General features: G+C 43.2%; 1 protein-coding gene across 2 annotated transcripts in view; it reads left to right on the forward strand.

The window, feature by feature from the left end:
- Window positions 1–9,555: 9,555 nt before the first annotated feature.
- The window catches only part of Kcnk2 (potassium two pore domain channel subfamily K member 2), a 195,873-nt gene continuing 186,475 nt past the window's right edge, over window positions 9,556–18,953 (forward strand). The window contains exon 1 of one of the 2 annotated variants that reach the window (XM_028876758.2): window positions 9,556–10,127. In XM_028876758.2, the coding sequence (XP_028732591.1) occupies window positions 10,094–10,127 (34 nt within the window). In that variant the 5' untranslated portion in view covers window positions 9,556–10,093. The remainder of the gene's footprint in view (window positions 10,128–18,953) is intronic. The other variant, XM_028876762.2, reaches the window with a different exon arrangement.

The following is an 18,953-nucleotide window of genomic DNA, read 5'->3' on the forward strand; positions in this document are numbered from 1 at the left end:
GGTTTGTCTAAACCAGTGGTTCTCAGCCTTCCTGATCATTCTGTGGTGACCCTCAACCATAAAATCATTTCATTGCTACTTCATAATTCTAATTTTGCTACTGTTATTAATTGTAATATAAATATCTGATATGCAAGGTATCTGATATGCAACCCTCAGAAGGGGTCAAGACCCACAGGTTAGGAACCACTGATCTAAATCAAGTGTATATGTGTGTGTAGGGGTGGGTGGGGAGGATGTCCTCTGGACTCTTACAATAGCTTGATACTGATTAAGTTCAACAATTTCTATGGGACCAGAACACTTGAGCAATATGCTTTTTCAAATGAAACAACACCTAAGGAGCTACTGGCCCTGATTTCTGGGGTGCCAAACTACTGCCTGGGTCTCTGAAGTTCCTAGTCCTCTTGCTCTGCCTTCCATGTGTCCTCCGTGCACTTCAAGGCAATAGGGTCTTTTTTTTTAGTGCACATCCCACAGCTGATAAAAGCTTACCAAGTTTGCATTTGTGCTTATAAGGAAGGCATCGAGACCCTGGGTCTCCCCTTATGGAATGTGGGGATGTAGGGTTAGATGCACCACAGTCGATGTCCAGGCAGGCAGTTCTAAGAAGCATTAAGACGCTTTTCATAAAATCCCCAACAAGACCTCGCTGCTCATAGCAACAACCTTGAAAGCAGCGGTTCCCTCGTTCCTCATCCTCATTTTCTCTCTCCTGCTCTTTGGAATTTGCCTCTGACTGACTGCCCACATCTAAGCCCCTTGTCTCTTGGGATCTGCTTTGGGGGAAAGCCAGATGATGGAAAACGGTAAAGCCCACGTGTTCTGACAGACGCAGTGTGTGTGCCGCTTCCAGTCTTCCGACCCCGTGACTTGGTGAGAACTCAGAATGCATATGGCCGACCGTTCTTGCACTTCATCCTTGAAGTTTCTCTGAGTATGAGGATTCTTTGGGCCCCCAGTGTGGAGGTAGAGGCAGCAGTGCTTTGAGTGAAGTGACAGGTGAGCCACGTACACTGCAAGCCATCTATACCATTCATACTATGCTAACCCAGACAGGGTGCTTCTATTAGCTCCAGCCCCAAGGGATGCTCACTGTGTGCCAGCCTTGTCACCCACAGGAGCACCTGCTGCTGTCCTCCGGCCTCAGTTACCATTCCATTCTTGGGCTTCTAGCTGCCAGATCTGGAAAACAGACAGGGGCATGCTTGGCTTCAGCATCCCAGGCCGGAAGGACAAGCTCTAAGGACACCACAGATGCTTCTTAATGGCAGAGTGCCCAAGGTGCAGTCCCTGTGGCCCTTGTGACACAGATGGCATTGTCTCTGTGTTTTCACCAATAGCTGGGGAGTACAGAAACAAGAATTCAAAGAAAAAAGAAGAAAAAGAAAAAAAAGCACAGTCAAGAAGATCAGCCTTGGCCATACTTGCTTATAACCTCAGTATTCAGAAGGCCAAAGCAAGAGGCTTAAGAGTCAGAGGCTAGCTGGGGCTACATAAGGCAACCATAACCCGCCACCCACCCCACTTTTTTTTTTAGATAAGGTTTCTTTGTATAGCTCTGTAGACCAGGCTAACCTCAAACTTGGAGATCTGCCTGACTCTGCCTTCCAAGTGCTGGGACTAAAGGTGTGCTCCACCACCACCACCACCACCACCGGCTGCAACCGTATTTCAGAACCAGCAACAAAGCATGCCTATCTTTGTGGCTTCCCCCTCCCATGCTGGACAATTACATACTAGATATTAGATTACATACATGATTCATCTCAAGTGTGGGTCACTACCATGTCTTACTGTTTCCAGGTGTGTTGACTCTCACGAGGGCAGGGAGTGGAGTGTATTTGCTATTCTTCATCCACAAGCAGAGAATAGCCATGTGCAAATGGTCTAGTTTTAAAATGATGAAATTTATGTAGATAATACTGATTTAAATTTAAAATCACTGAACCATTAGCCTACACATTAATATTCCTTCCTTTTTTGGAGTGTGTGTGTGTGTATGTATATGTGTATGTATGTATGTATTAATTTGTATATGTTAATACACTTGCCCTTTCTTCTTTAGGAACTGAGAAATAAGAATAAAAACCAAGTCATTAAAAGTGTTGATATTATTTTGCTAGAAGGTAATAGAAGATCAGTTTGTTCTCTGCCCAATAACATGAAATAGTATTTTGGGCACTTCCTGTGGGCATTGATTTCAGCACAGAAACCTTTATTTGAGAGTCCATCTTTATTACTGGGCTAATGTTAGCCCTACTGTCTAAGCAGAACTTTGGTTTCAGGCCTCACAGGATTTGAAGAGGAAAAGTGCTGAAGCTGAAGGTCCTTATCTGCAAGGTCATTGTCTTGTAAAACTATTTTCTCAATAGATCAGTGTAGGCAGAAGTCTTGGAGGGACAAGATCAAGTGCTAAATCATAAATATATTTTCTAGACACTTCTACAAATTAGCTATATAAATGACCATGTTAAAACAATCAGACCAAGGCTGCAGAGGTGGCTCAGCAGTTAAGAGCACTAGCTGTTCTTCCAGAGGTCCTGAGTTCAATTCCCAGCAACCACATGGTGACTCACAACCATCTTTAATGGGATCTGGTGACCTCTTTTGGCATGTAGGCATACATTCAGACAGAGCACTCAGACCTAGGAAAAATACATAAATAAATAAAATTTAAAATTATCAGACAAAGCCAGGTAGGGTGGCTTGTGTCTATATTCCTGACACTTGGGAGAGTGAGGCAGGAGGATCATGAATTTGAGGCTAGCCTGGGCCATATGGTAGACCCTGAATCAATAATTAACTAACTAACTAGCTAACTAACTAGTAGCTAACTAACTAACTAATCCAATCAATAAATACATAAATTAAGTTGATATACTTATAGATAAACAGTTACATAATATAATGTCCAAAATTGGATATGGAAGGATGAGGACAATCAGTTCTGAGGTAGAACTTTTGAAGGATCCACAAGAACTCTATATGGAGGTGGAATACCACTGGGAGGAGAAACTTGGGAACCTGGCATAACTGTGCAGAAGCCTGCAGTCACAGCCCATGCGAGGACAAGAATGGATGGGGAGTTTGAGGTCAGCCTGGGCAACATTGTAAGTTTCTGTCATGAAAAACAACTTTGGCTAATAAAAATACTTTTAAGATCTCCTTAATTGTGTTTGTTTCTGAATAATCCAATGCTAATGAATTGTATTTAATGTCAGATCATTTAATTCATTGATATATGACCCAAATACATAAATGTAGAGTCAGGTTAAGAGGGGCGAAGTTCACCCTATGGACATGAAAGCTCCACACTGAGGGTGATGGGATGTCCACCTTTGGGGGATAACATTCCTGCAGATACTTTTCAATGTGTGTGCGGGAGGGTGTGCGCATTTGCATGCACAAGTGGGGGCACACCTGTGTGCATGCATGTGTGAGTGTGTGCATTGCTTTTGGAGACAGGGTCTCTCACTGAACCTGAGGCTCATCCATTGCATTGCTAGACTGCCTGCATGTCAAGCTTCAGGTTTCAGCCTGTGTTTGTTTACCTTCCCAGCATGGGAATTGCAAGTGCATGCCATCGTGTTGGACTTTTAAAAATAAGGGTTCTGAGGAGCAGACTCGGGTCCTCATGCTTGTAAGGCAAGTACTCCATGGATGGAGCTATCCCCTGGCCTCAGGCACTTGCCTTCCCTCCTGCCAAGTCTTTCCAAGAATTTTAAAGGTCAGAAAATGTTACATAAGATTTCAGGTTACACCGGGTATGCAACCTTTAATCCCAGCACTCGGGAGGCAGAGCCAAGTGGATCTCTGTGATTTAGAGGCCAGCCTGGTCTACAGAGTGAGATCAAGGACAGACACCAAAAACTACACAGAGAAACCCTGTCTCGAAAAACAACAAAACAAAAAATGAACATTGTGAAAGATTTCAGGTTGCATTTTAAAATGTTTACACCTGGGCATGCTGGGTGCTTATTCCTTGAAGAGAACCATGGATTGGAGATCACTGAAGGGAAGGAAGCTCTGCCATAGGACAGGACACCCATAACCAGGATACCTTCCACGGTGCTCTCTAGTTACCTCTTCTAGACCTGTTATACCATGGAACCAAATCCTTTTAGCCAGTCTCCAGAAGCACAGATTCGGTGAGCGTTAGCCTCCCCTCCAAACCATTCACACAAAACTGCCCCAGAGCCTCATCACCTGGCCCTTCATGGTTTAATGTCCTATTGGCAGTTGCTAACTTTCATTCTCGTCCTGCTTTGTGAACTCATTTGGCTCTCGATGTGTGTTCCACAGTTCTGTCTCTGGCCCAGCCTCAGTTCAGCCTATGACATGGCCACCCTATTTAGTGTTTTGCGTGTACCATCCTGGGACATTCCTATTCATCCAGGGATTTGGCTTTGCTCTGTGTGGAGACTGAAAGCTATCGTTCTTTCATTGATCTCATATTGTGTGAGACCCTGTCCAAGGAATTTGAATGTGACAGACTTTCCTGTATGTTATGGGAGGGTATGTGTGCATGTATACATGTGTGTTCAGACGTGGAGGCCAGAGGATGATTTCACGCTCTCTTGTGTCCCGCTCTGTTGCTGGGCCTTTCACTAACTGAACCTGACTAAACTTGGAGCGTGTCAGTTTGAGGCTAGGCTGGATGGCAGGCATGCCTAAACAATTCTTTTGTCTTGGCTCACTACAGTGCTGGGAACATGCCTGGATTTGCCTGTGTGAAAGACATGCACATGTAGGATGATGTAAGGGGAGGGCCTTCATTGTCCCAGCTGAGCCTATCATGGACCAGAATGTAGTTAACCAAGGCCATATTAAAGAGTCCAGCTCAGGTTATCAGTGCCCTGCCCAACATTCTTGAACAAGCCCCAATGATACCACATTTGTCGTGCTGACCCATAGACTAGTGAAAAACAAGAAATGCCCTGCTCCTACAACACAGGAAAAGTGAAGGAAGAGGGGGCAGAAAGATCCTCAGAGCCAAAAGATCAGGATGCCTGCTGCTATCTAGTGTCTTTTAGACTTGACAGGGAAGTCGTAGCCATGGAATCTCAACAGTACGGTTACCTGAACTAGACGTACATAATGACCACACAAGTTGACATGGCAGTGTGGGGTGTGTGAAATTTCACGGCCTCACACCTAGGTGAAGAGCTATAGGCAGCCAATGGTTGCCAAGAGAGGAAGATTCTGTTTCCCAGGAACCAACTCCCGGATAGATTATTCCCTACCAAGTAGTCATCCCTAAGCACGTGTATAGGAGTGACACAAATGGGCTCGATAAATTGTGTGTGTGTGTGTGTGTGTGTGTGTGTGTGTGTGTGTAACAATAACAATTGGAGAAGAGGTCATGATTTGAGAGGGAGGTGGGCAGAATGGGAGGAGTTAGAAGGGAGGAGGGAGGAGAGGAAATGGTATAAATACAACACACATATATGAAATTCTCAAAAAAATTAAATAAAAATATTCTCAGAGGGGGGGAAATGCCCATTGTCCAGGCCACTGAGGTGGCAAGCAGGCACAGTCCTCAAGAATGGTTGACACATTCAGCCACCCCTCAGTGGAGTTGTAGTTGTGTTTAAGATACACATTTCAGGATTGGAGACGTGGCTCAACAGTTAAGAGCGCTCACTGCTCTTGCAGGGGACCCATGTTTGGTTCCCAGCACCCACATGGTAGCTCACAACCATCTGTAACTCCAGTTCCAGGGGATTGCATGTGGTGCACATACAGGCAAACATCCATATACATAAAAAATAGATAAAAATTTTAAAAATATGTTTTTCTTGTGAAAGATAGGCAAATAGAAAGAGCTTGAGTTGGTACACACTTAATATGCTTTGAGATATATTTGTTGTACATGTGACATATCTGTGTATGTGTGTGGTATATGCCTGTGTGCACATATGTATGTGCAGGTGTGCTCCCCCATCTGTGTGCATGTGGAGGACAGGGGAGGATTTCGGGTGTCTTGCTTTACTCATTCCTTTGAGGCAGGGTTTCTCACTGACTCTCAAGCCCTCCAGTTTTAGGCTAAATTAGCTGGCCAGGGAGTCCCAGTGCTCCTTCTTCCTCTGTCCTCCCCACCAACCACCAGCACTGGGCTTTCAGATATAGGTGGCCATGTCTGGCCTTTTCACATGGGTGCTGGGGATCTGAACTCAGGTCCTCCTTCTTTCGCTGATCCCCTGCACCATATCCCCTGGCCCTTTCACATTTTTTAAAAAGTATATTTTGAGTTGCCCAGGATAAGAAGAGAAACGGAAGGAAACAAAAATAAAGGAAATAATTGAAGGGGTGTTTTAGGATAGGTTGATTTGATTTTAGAGAAAAAAATAAATGTCTCATCTAAAAATTGAATGTGTTCTGAGGACATCCAAACCCAATGTTTGTGTTACAAATGACATTCTAAGCCCATTTCCACAAAGGCAAGGGGTCTAGGACTGGCATGCAGCAAATATTTCCAACAACCCTTGCATTTACTGTTGCTTTGAGGTCTCAGTGCCGAGCTGTGAGTGGAAAGAAGGCTCAGCCGTGGACCTCAGAATGTTGGCAATGCCTGGCAGATACTTATCTGAGCCACACGCATTAGGAATCTGGGATGGAACCGCCTAAGAATAGCCAGTCTCACGAAATTTCCAATCTCTCTTGTTTTTGGCAGAACTTAAAATTCCTTGGAGATGGCTCATGTCGAAAGACTTCTGTGTGGTGCTGGCCAGCACCAGCGGGAAAAGCGGCCTGGGGAAGGAACGCAAACCAACGTGGCTGTGTGTTTTCACGCCTCTGAAAAGGTCTGGGTTTGGCTTCAACCAGGAAAGAGCGCTTGAGGTTTGTATTCTGTGTGCCAGCTTTTTCAAATGCCTTTCACCTGACTCAGGAGGCTTTGAACATCAGCAGAAACCAAGGGAGTGAATAAACTTTGAATATTCTTGATGTTCAGACATACTTTGAACAAGACTTCTTGCTGGGAGAAAGAACAGGATACTGCTGGAGCAGGATGTTCTCACACACCCCTTGCTGGGGAGCAGAGGGCAGTGTCATCTGTTGGTCAGAAGTCCATCATGCTGGTGTAGACTGGACTTGCTTTGTCTGTTTAGATGGTTGAAGAAGTGAAATGAATTGGGGGCCAAATTATCTACTGCGGTCAGCGTACCTTCTTCTCCAGAACAACCTACCATTTGATGCTTCTCATGGTTGGGTATGATATGCCCATCCCACTGCGCTGGAAGTACTTCCACCTCTTGTATGACAAATTCCACTTCCCACCCAAGCCCAGTTCAGACACCAGCCTTAAGTTTGCCAACCATTGCAAACTGCTTTTAGCTTTTGTGCCTAATTACATGATTGTATTTTAAAGACAAAATTCTGTTCTCAGTACATCACCTGGGGCACCATAGAACTTGATGAGCACACCGTAGAAACTTGATGAGCAGGATGGCCTCACAATGCCCCACTGTAACTATATTTCCCTTTCTGTACCAGGAGAACTTCCCACCAACATTAGATTCATCCTTGTGTGGCTATTCTTGGTTGTCAGCTTGATTACATCTTTAAACCCCAAGCAGCTGGGTATACCTGTGAGGACTTTTTCTTAATTAAATAATTTGAACTAGGAAGACCTACCTTTAATCCAGATCTTTTGAGAGGAGAAGACCCACCTTAAATCTAGGCCACACCTTCTGCTGGCAGCCTATATAAAAGACATGGAAGAAGGACACTCTTGCTCCTTGCCTTTACTCTCACTGGAAGTCCATCCCTTCCCTGGCATTAGAGCCTACTTCTCTGGGATTCCAATGTATACTGGAGACAGCTAATACATCCAGCCTCACGGACCGAAGAACTAATGGATTCTTGAACTTTCCGTTGGTAGACAGCCATTGTTGGACTAGCTGAACCAAGCCTATAAGCCATTCTAATAAAATCCCTTTATCTGTCTGTCTGTCTGTCTATCTATCTATCATCTGTCTATCTATCTATCTATCTATCTATCTATCTATCTATCTATCTATCTATCTATCTATCATCTTCATTCCATCATTCTGTTCCTCTAGAGAACTCTTACTAATACAATCCTTATCTTTCAGTCCCATATTTTACAAACCACTTGTTATTCCCAGAGTGACTTTTGTTCCAGAAGCTTCTGCCCATCCTCACTAAGATCCTTAGCATTCTGCCATCCTTCCCTTGTACTAATACAGAAAGTGAGTACCGCTTTCCCACCCACTGGCCCATGCTTTGGTGCTAATTTTAAACAACCTCACTTTTGCACTTCGGCACCAAATGACTCCTCTGATGTTTAACTGAGGTGTTACTTGATGTGGAGATGCAGAAGCCTTTCCTCATGAAGCTCAAGAGACAGCCGCCACCTGATTCTGTTTATTCTTCAGGGTGCCAGTAGCTGGCAACTTCATCAGATTATAGCCTAAGAGCACCTTAATGAAACCAAGGTCAGGGGTCACACTCTGGCCCAGGTAGCGTGACTGTTTCTTATATTTCCTTTTCCAGTCCCCTCCACACAGGCAAGTCTCGCAAGAATCAGTGTCAGCTAGCAAACAGTGTCCTGAGAGCCGAGTTCAGGCAAGGCTTGCTGAAAACCCGCTCTTAGCTCTGAAGAACCCAGCTGAAAGGAGGATGCTCTGGTGTGCGCACACGTGCATGCACAGGAGGGACTTTTTAAAATATGTGAACAAAAGTGAGTATATGTCTCTTGCATGATTTCAAAAGCATGGATTGTCCCTGTGCGGTGGAAAGACCGGGTCCCTTCCCGCCAGCATTTAATGCATCGGGCCACACAGTGCTGCTTGAGCCCAGATGTTCAAGACCTGGGCTGGAGGCTCCACAACATGGATTGCGTTACCTCAGGGTCACCCCACACCTCACGCTCCCTGCTCAGCTGTGTTTTGTTACGGCTTTAACAGAGCAACGATGTGTTTCCACAGTCGAGTCCGGTATTGGATGACACGCCGGCTGATTTTGGTGGTTTGAGCAGACCGGTAGGGGGTTATACAAACCAGAGCAGTTTGCCTTCCCCACAGTAAGAAAATATGTTAAGAATTACTGCCGATGATCAAGGCATCGCTCTCTCCCTCCTTCATTGTCTCCTTTGCGCCGCTCTCTCTTGTTTTAGCCTCCAATATTTTTAAAGTTTTTTTTTGTCACTTTTATGGTCTCTGAATGTCCCTCTGATCTAGTCTAGAAGGAGACTCTTAACTTTAATTGCTTTCTTATCTCAGCAAATGCCCCTTGAAACTTTGTTCTTATTCCCCCCTCTTTCCCTTTTTCTCTATTGCAACCCACTGAAAACAACCCAGGTCATAAAACTGATAACATTCCTAATGTAAAAGAAAGAAAGAAAGATAATCGATGCAGTTTAGATAAGGTGAAAGAAATAACGAAGTAAAAGCCTGTATGGAGCGTGGCCAGCCGTTCATCTGTTTGTGTTAATAGGTTCCAGTCACGGCACGGCAGGCACAGGACGTCTGTTTGCCACCGCACTTAGCAAGCACAAGAGCTTAAAAATAAACTTTGACAATGTAGATCTCTTTGTCCGTTCAGGAATGGAAAGCATTATGTACTTCAAAGCACAGTAAGCCCGATTTGAAAATATAGTTTGTGCTTGTGTTACTGTGGCTGTTGGGTGGGACTTGAAGCCGCACAAGGCACATGGATGCTTTGTGTGTAAATAGTACAGCAGACGACACAAGCCAGCAAGAGCAAACGATACTAGCAACTTTGATAAGCCCATTCATAAGGAAGGAGCGTCTGTCTTTTAAGTTCTCAGGAACAACTGGGATATGATTCCTCATTTTAATCAGGGTTTTCTTCCTGAACTAAACTGCAAAAACAGAGGACTTGAGTAGCACATTTCACTTGCACAGAGCAGCGTTTGTTCATTTTGAGTGTTTTTGGACAGGAAATCGATCTACAGGGTAACACTCACACACACAAAAGAAACAGTATGGGACGATGGCTTGCCACTTCAAGTGACTCTGTTTTGGACATTACGGACAAGAAACCTCGGAGGAAGAACAGCGTAAAAGATCAAAAGCATGACAACTCCTGATGAAAACATCTCCAAATGATGAACCCACGAGTGAAGAGGAACTTCTACCGTAAGTATCCTTGCTGTAATCAAGAGTCTTGTTTGTTTAAAAAAAAATGTAGGGCATGCTGTTGAGTAGATCAGAAAAGTGTTTGATGTAGGTCTTCATTTGCAGACTAGTCTATAATTAAACTCCAGCAGAAGGGTCGTGGATGAAATGCCTTCCATGATTCTGCAATGATGGAAGAAATTGAAGGTTGATTTAGAGCGCCTTGTATGGCAGGCACATCGCTCCAGACTTTCTCGTGTGATGTGTTATTCTGGCAATACATGACCTGTCAATGTATATCTGTAAATTACACTGAATCTGCATGCTGATGGTTTAAATCCTATGACTTTGATTTCATGTCGCTCATCCTGTAATCAAAGCATGCATGTATAGAGATTCATGCAATACTATCAGGATTTAGAGAGAATCTGGACTATTTCCTGGGTGAATCTTATTTATCTATCTTATCTTCCTGCTGGGAAGACACATTTAGAATCTGTGAATGGGCAAGGAGAAGGTGTCACCACACAGAATAGACTTCTTTGGAACTGACACCCGGATTCCTTTTGTATTTCCAAAGTTTATGTCCAGAGTAGTCAACAAGTCACTTGAGACTAAGACTTCTCATTTCTAAGTGTGCTGACATGCTTTTACAAATGTGAACCAAGCCTATGAAAACCTTATCTCTGTGCAGATATTAACTCTGGCAAGTTTCACTCTTAAGTGTTGACCACAGAGCAGATTTAGATGTAGTAGTCAGTTTTGAGTGTTGAACAAAGTCTGTTGCCAAGTTAATTGGAAGATAAATCTCGATTCACTGAGTAAATTTATTCATGAGTGTGATTGAGCTGCATGTATCAAAGGATTATATAATAAGGGAATTACATTATATTGCCTTTTCTAGTAAGGGGTTTCTTTAAAAGTCAAATTTTTAATTCACTGCCACTTTGGTTACTGTTCTTTTGATTTATTATTTCTTTGGAAGAGTGTCACCTGGGAACAGCTCAGCTAAGCATACCTTGTTTCCAGTCTGTATGTAAGGTCCTGGTGCCAGCCTGTGTGCTGGAACATTGGATAAGTTAGTGTGTTAGAACCTCCCTCTGCTGAGGGTGAACAGACAGGCTGAGATGCTGACCATGTCCTCCATTGGACTGATCATCTTTTAGCTGTAAGGGGTATGAAAATAAACTGAGATATGAATGGATAAAAGGGTCCTTGGAGTCCAGAGTGACAAGAGGAAGTCATCCAGTGGAAGAGAGGCGCAAACTCGTCCACGACGCTGTCACCTTCTTTACAATGCCAGACAGCACCATTCTAGCACTCTGGTTTTCCCCTCTGGCGTACTTGGCATAGATGTTTGTTAATTGAACCTGCCCCTCTCTACTTTAAGTAGAGAAGAAGAATGCTGTACATGTGTTAGAAGTGGTGGTGGGCTCCTTGGAGTAGGAACTAGGAAAAACTGTAACTGAGCAATGGTCATCAGAAGGTGAAACACTTTGGGATAATTACATGTAGCTTCGGGGTGAGCTTAAATTATAGCATGTATAATATCATATATAAAAATGGCTAAGCTTAAATTATCCCTTTAGTTGTTCAGTCAACTTAGATATGACATTCACAGGTACCATTACCAGGTAGAAATTCTAACTAGAGTAAGACAGTCCCTAGCAATAGCCCTGCAGCGCTTTTAGGGGTTCATACTTTGTCAGGCCAGAGTCATCTGGAATTGTTATACACACTTCTGGAATCTCAATCAAGAAATGATGCAACAGTCAGGGAGTTCTCACACTGGTCCCGGCCTGTGAGGAAAAGGAGAGGGTAGTGTGTCTCTGTGGTTCTGGAGCTTTCCACCTGGGAGTCGGGGACACGAGTTCAAAGCCAGTGTCAGCTGTTCAGTGAGAGCTGATCTCATCCACACTAAACAAAACAGCCACAGAATTGGGGAATATCTTCAACTGGAGGAAGTAGGTGTAACCCTGCACAGCTCAGCGGCGAGAGAGGCTATGGGTAGCTGATGATAACTTTTGATTTCTCCCATCAGCAATAGGACACCAGAAGATCCATAGGCAGAGTTGCACAATGTCTGTTGTAGTGAGAAGGATGGGTGTTGACCACTGTGGGCAGTGGGTATAAAAGAAGGAGGGTCAGGTATTTTGAGTCAGACAACTATGCGTTAGAATTCCAGACCTACCATTTATCAACGGTAAGGTTTTGGGAAAACTTCCTAAGTGCTATTTCTAGCGTCTTATATGTAAAACAAGATGATATGACTTCTCATACTTGTGAAGGTTGAATTAGATCACTCTGTTGGTTGTCTGACAGGTAGTAAGTGTTGTTAGGATGTTTAAATTATACAAGCTTCATGGATCTTTAACTTTTGTGTTCTGATAATCTGATATTTGGGGCTATTTAGCCCCAATTCTTTGGTTGAACTAAAGACCAGTCAATGGCCCAAGCTGAAAAAATATCTGTTCTTTGAGTACTGGTCAGCTAAGTCACAAAAATGTCAAGCAAAGCTCAAAGTACAATAAGAGAAGGAGCACCAGGCAGGTGTAGTGGTTCAAGTCCGGCATTCTAGCTCTTGGGAGACTGAGGTAGGAGGCTCATCTTCAGTTCCAAAACATCTCAGACCACAGAGTGAGACCTTGCCTCAAAAAACAAGCACAACAAAATAGAATTAATAAGGCAATTAGGTTGCATGAATTAAAAACAATGAAGGCTTTTCCAGTTGTTTTCCAGGCAAGGGGCAAAATTCATTTGCTTATGGCCTTGATGCTTATAAGACCATGCACTCAGTTGACTGTTGTTACTCAATTTCCCCTTTCAGCATTTACATATAGCCTGTGTACTCATCTTAGGAACCCTGCTGTAGCTGGTGGTGCAGATATTAGCAGTAGAAGTGACCTTCTGCAAACTCAAGGGCTAAAAATGTTTCCTATGGCATCTTTCCACAGTGCTTGCAAAAAGCAAAGATTTCTGTGGGTAACGTATTTTGATGATTCAATTTATCGTGTCTTCTTGTTCCAAGCACACGTGCAAAGCACTTGGGCAGGACCACAATCCTCGCATTGCTGCTCAGGCTCCCACATCCCAGATAGGAAATAACCCAGTGGTTAGAATTTTCAATTGGGAAAAAAAATCACTGGCATGTGGGCATGGCCATTAAAAATATGATCTTACATCTGTGTAGTATCATTTTCTTTCCCACAAACCTCCACATTTATGAGCTTGTTTTTTGTTATTCCTGTTGTGGAAATGGAGGCTATACTTCATCTTCTGCATGGGGTAAATAAATGCAGAAATGAAGTATAATTGTTGAAGCAGACGGGTGGGTGGGAAGCAGTGAAACTTAGCACATTGGAGAATTTGTTTAATGGCTTCATGATCCTCTCTGATTTTTACCCAGAAGTATTTGATTCATCTCCTGCTCTCACGTGTTAACAGGAATCTTAAACTTGATCTCTAATTAACACTAATTTTGTGTTACACCATTCACAGAGGCTCACCCATCACACACGAAGACAGTAGAGTGTAACTGGGTTCAGTCCAAGTCAAGGATTCAGAAGTAGCCAAGTGTCTGAAGTCATGGTCCTCTTCACATAAGGAGGATGAGAGTGTCCATGTCCGTTCATTTGTTTCTTATTTTACAATTCCTGTTGTGATCACTATCCTCCAAGCAAAACAGCTGCCATTTTCATTAGTGCCTGCTCATGAGCGATCGTCCACTCTCAGGCTTGTTGACTGTTGACACTGCTTCATATGAGGGAGTAGGGAGTGTCCCCAGACCCTCATTTGGGATTCCAGCGCTCTTTCCAGCCATTTGTATGCAATTGTGCCCATTACATGCGAGTTCACAGAAAGTGCTAGAGTATGTACATAGGGTGGGGAGGTTGAGCCTCCATCTCTGTGGCTAAGGGCAAGCCATCAGCCATGCTAGGTGAAGACTTCCCAGTGTAGCTGCTTTGGGGTCATCCATGCTCTTTTGGGCAACCCCTCTTCTGTGACCTATAAATAAACCAATGAGCTCATTGGTTCCTGAGGTCTAACTTGGGCAGTATTGTATTTTAATTTGTTGTTGGTACAGAGGAGAGAGTAGACATTCCATACTACTCATCAGGGAAGGAATTCTTGTAACGAGGCCCTGGCTGTGCTCTGGGCTGTCTTTTCTTGGGGGTGATATGACACAGAGTGGACAACTATAGAGTAAGCACACATCTGGGATTGTATCTTAAGTGGGCAGTGACAACAGCTGGCACTCTGCCCCACTGCTCCTCGGAGGCCATCAACTGCCTCTGACAGGTACAGAGTTTGAGGCTCATGTCATAGACTTTCTGATTTCAGAAAGTAGACTTTCAGTCTAGCAGCTCGATGTTTTCCTCGTGTAAGCTGAGGAAACTGCAGTTCATAGGTGCAAGAGAAAAATAGGGAACTGTAAGAGCAGGGCTGAATATCTCAGACAGATTAACAACTGGTGATTGTGAAATGTAATGTGTTGATTTTGTATCAGTCACATTGTCTAAGACTTTTCTTTGTGTCCATGTGTTTGAGAGAGACTTGTGTGTTTGCAAAACCAGATGACAGTCTCAGGTGTCTTTCCCCAGGGCCATCCATCCTGACCCTTTTTTAGATACTGGCCTTGAACTCACCAAGTAGGTGAGTCAGCAAGCTCCAGAGATCTACCTGTCTCTACTCCTCTAGCTCTTGAATTACAAATACACACAACCATCTCTGGAAATTTCAAAAATCTGTATTATTTTTAACTGTGTGTGTGTGTGTGTGTGTGTGTGTGTGTATGTGTGTGTCTGTGTGTGCGTGTGCGCGCACACACACGTGTGTGTATTACTCAGCTGCTTACAAGTGCTGCTCATATCAGAATAGCTAAGGGATAAAATACCCCTACCCCTAGAAACAAACATCGACAGGGGTGTGACTGGCTTGTCATCTTGTATGCTTATTTGCCTGAATATCTTTTTTCTGGAAATGCCTATTCAAATCTTTGCCCATTAAAAAAAACCCTGGATATTTGTCAAGTTTTTATTGATGGTTTTGAGAGTTCTTATAATGTTAAAAATGTGAGTAATCCCTCAAATCTGTGATGCACAGATAATTTTTATTGGTTGCCATATGCTCTTAACCATCTATCTTAGGAAAAACCGTTATAATTTTGGTGAAGTGCAATTGATATTTTTTTTTTCTTTTTGTGGGTCATGTCATTACTGTGTTATTCAAATTCTTTTCCTAATCCAAAGTCACAAAAGTTTTCGTTAGTGTTCATAGAATACTTGTATTTTAATTTTATATTTTACATTTGGGTCCATGAACTACTTTGAGTTAAATTGTGTAGTAAAGATGAACTACAGATTAAAATTTATACACACAATATACACACATAAACACACACACACACACACACATACACACATACACATTCATCCACAGAATTTCTTTTGCACTACAAATGCATTTGCCATTCTTCTGAGAGATATTTTTAGGCTACTGTGCCCTGTTAGCTCTGTGCATAATTTCTATGATACCATATTCTCTTGCTTAATTCAGCTTTACAATTAGCTATAGGATCATGCAATGCAAGTCCTTTAAATTATTCTTCTTTTCAGAATTAGTTTTCAAGTTATTTGCTATTCCATATAAGTTTTACTTGTACCTTTCCTCTTTGTGTATGTGTGGTACATGTGTTTGTGTGTGGTGTATGTGTGCACATGCATGCTTTGCACACCTATGAGTGTGCATGGGCAACACCATGGCTGATGTTGGGAATCATTCTCTATTGCCCTTCCACCTTGTGCACTGAGGCAGGGTCTCTCAATCAACCCCAGAGCTTGCTGATCGGCCTAGTCTTGCTAGCCAACTTGCTTGGGGGATTCCAGCTTCATAGGAGGCTGGGGTTACAGACAGGCTGCTAGGCCCACCTGGCGTTGAATGGCTTCTGGGCTCTGACCTCCTGTTCTCCCTCATGTTTGTACTGTACATGCTTTGAGCACTGAGCCATCCCCGCAGCCATTCCCCATGTAAGTTTTCAAACCGACTTGTGTTATTTACACATACCCTGTGGGGTGGAGGAGTTAGTTGGCTCACATAATCAGTCTGTGGAGAAATGACATCTTAGCAATGTCAAGCCTTCCCCTTCACACACTTAGCTCTTCTGTCATCGGCATTTTCTATTGTAAATGGTGTCCTGAAGCTTCTGTCTCCACGTTCATTGCTAACTCTCGAATGTGTTGGGTTGATCTTCATAGACTGGCTGGCATGGCCCTAATGACCTTCTCTATTTCTTCACTCCTAGGAGCTTCTTTTGAGAAGTGATTGAGGTTATTTTTAGTGTAGAACATGTCACTTCGCAGTGACATTTCTGTCTCTTCTTTCCCAGGGTGTAGCTGTCAGGTTTTCGCTTCCCCTATTGCACTGGTGAGGGTTTCAGTGCCAAGTGGAACAGGAGTGTGGTGAACGGGAGTGTGGTGAACAGGAGTGTGGTGAACAGGAGTGTGGTGAACAGGAGTGTGGTGAATAACAGGAGTGTGGTGAACAGGAGTGTGGTGAATAACAGGAGTGTGGTGAACAGGAGCGTGGTGAACAGGAGTGTGGTGAATAACAGGAGTGCGGTGAACAGGAGTGCGGTGAACAGGAGTGTGGTGAATAGGAGTGTGGTGAACAGGAGTGTGGTGAACAGGAGTGTGGTGAACAGGAGTGTGGTGAATAACAGGAGCGTGGTGAATCAACATCCTGGCCTTGTTCTGATCTTGGCAGGAATGGATCTCTATCTTGCCTTTATCACCAAACATGGTGTTAGTTAGAGGTTTATGAAGACATCCTCTACTAGATTAAAAAATCCTGCTCTACCCCTGTGTTTGTTAAGAGACTAGTTATGGGAAGATCTTATTTTCCCCCAACACCATTCTTATGACTATGTGATATATTTTGTATCCTATAATTTGTCATTCTGGTCAAGTATATCAGTTGAATTTTGAATCTTTAACAAGCCTGTGTTTAGTATTAACTCCAGATGCCTATGAAGGATCTTTATGTTTTATATGTTGATGGAAAAAATTAGCTGATATCTATATCTATATCTATCTATAGATAGATAGACAGATAGATAGATAGATAGATAGATAGATAGGCAGGCATGGGAGATTCTGGCATGTAGTTTTCTTTGCTTATGCTCCTTTTTTGTTGAATGGTGTCAGGAAACTTCTGGCTTCCAAAATATCTCACAAATCTACTTAGAAGACTTAGACTGTGCCAATGGCAATTACATGTTTAATTTAAATTAATAGAGAGAAGTCAACCATTAACAATGGAAAACACTGTCCCATCAAGAGGGTAGTTATCTTGAGAATGTATAACTAATAAAAATGAAACATATTACTGTAGCAGGAATCTTAAAAAGTTCTTATTAATAAAATCAAACCTGAGTCCAGTTATTGGGGTGAATGCTAGAAGATCAGAGAGACAGAACAAGCCACAGCTAACCTCGCCTTGCCAGTTCCTCAGCTGATCCTGTTTCCTCAGAATGAATCTCAGCTGATCTACTGCCTGAAAGCCTGAAAGCTTAACCAGCCAAAATGCTTCTAGTTTCTGGCCCTCACGCCTTATATACCTTTCTGCTTTCTACCATTACTCCCTGGGATTAAAGGCTTGCTTTCTGGGATTAAAGGCGTGAGTCACCATGCTTTGCTGTATCCTTGAACAGATGGATTTCTGCCTCTGGAATGCTAGGATTAAAGGTGTTTGCTACCACTGCCTATCCTATCTAGTGGCTTTTCTGTTCTCTGACCCCAGATAAGTTTATTAGGGTACACAATACTTTGGGGAACACAATACCACCACACATTACTGATGAAATTCAATGAACTTGTCCCAAATAAGTGGATTGTTTAGCATATTCATTCAAATATGAAGTGAGTTGAGAAACTACATCTGGCCTACAACACTACCCATTCTCACCTTTCTGTGTATAGAAAGTCAAGCCTGCTAGGGAGTATTTCTTTTCTCTTTTCTTTTTCTTTTTTTGTTTTTTTAAAGACAGGTTTTCTCTGTGTAGCTTTGGAGCCTTTCCTGGAACTCACTCTGTAGCCCAGGCTGGCCTCGAACTCGCAGAGATCCGCCTACCTCTGCCTCCTGAGTGCTGGGATTAAAGGCATGCACCACCACTGCATGGCTGAGTATTTCTATAAATTGATAAGGCCATGCCAATTTGGCATATCCCTCTCTACCCTCTCTACAGGGGCATAGGGAAGTAAGAGAGACAGAGACAAAGAAAGACAGAGGACCCTTTTAGGCTGGATGGAAACCCACTCTATCCAGTTGATGATACAGGTAGAAGTTACCTTGCTTGCATGATGTCAGGGTGTCAGATAAAAGGAGGCAGAATAGATTGCTTCCTTGTAACCATCCATCAGCTCTGACTCTTATGGTATTTTAGTTCCCTTTTCCACAGTGGTCCCTGAGCCTTGGAGTACCATATAGATATCCCATTCAGGACTGAGCACTCCAAAGTCTCTCATTCTCTATACCTTGACCAGTTTATCTCTGTGTTAACCACCATCTATTGCAAATAAAAGCCTCTCCAGTGATGGTTGATAGATGCAGTAATCTCTGGATAGCATGAGAAGTCATTGGAATTCAGTTTAGTATTATATCCATCTGCAGACTTATCATAGTAGTCACTTCTCCCTTAGAGTCGTGGACTTTCTCGCCATAGGTTCATGAACCAAGTACCAGTTCCAGGTATGATTTCCAACTTGTGGATCAGGCCTTAAATCTGACTGCAAAGTGGTTGGTTACCCCAACGACGTTTGTGCCTCAGTTGCACAGGAGCCTATCTCGTTA

This window comes from Peromyscus leucopus, chromosome 15, assembly GCF_004664715.2.
Source record: "Peromyscus leucopus breed LL Stock chromosome 15, UCI_PerLeu_2.1, whole genome shotgun sequence".
Lineage (NCBI taxonomy): Eukaryota > Metazoa > Chordata > Mammalia > Rodentia > Cricetidae > Peromyscus > Peromyscus leucopus.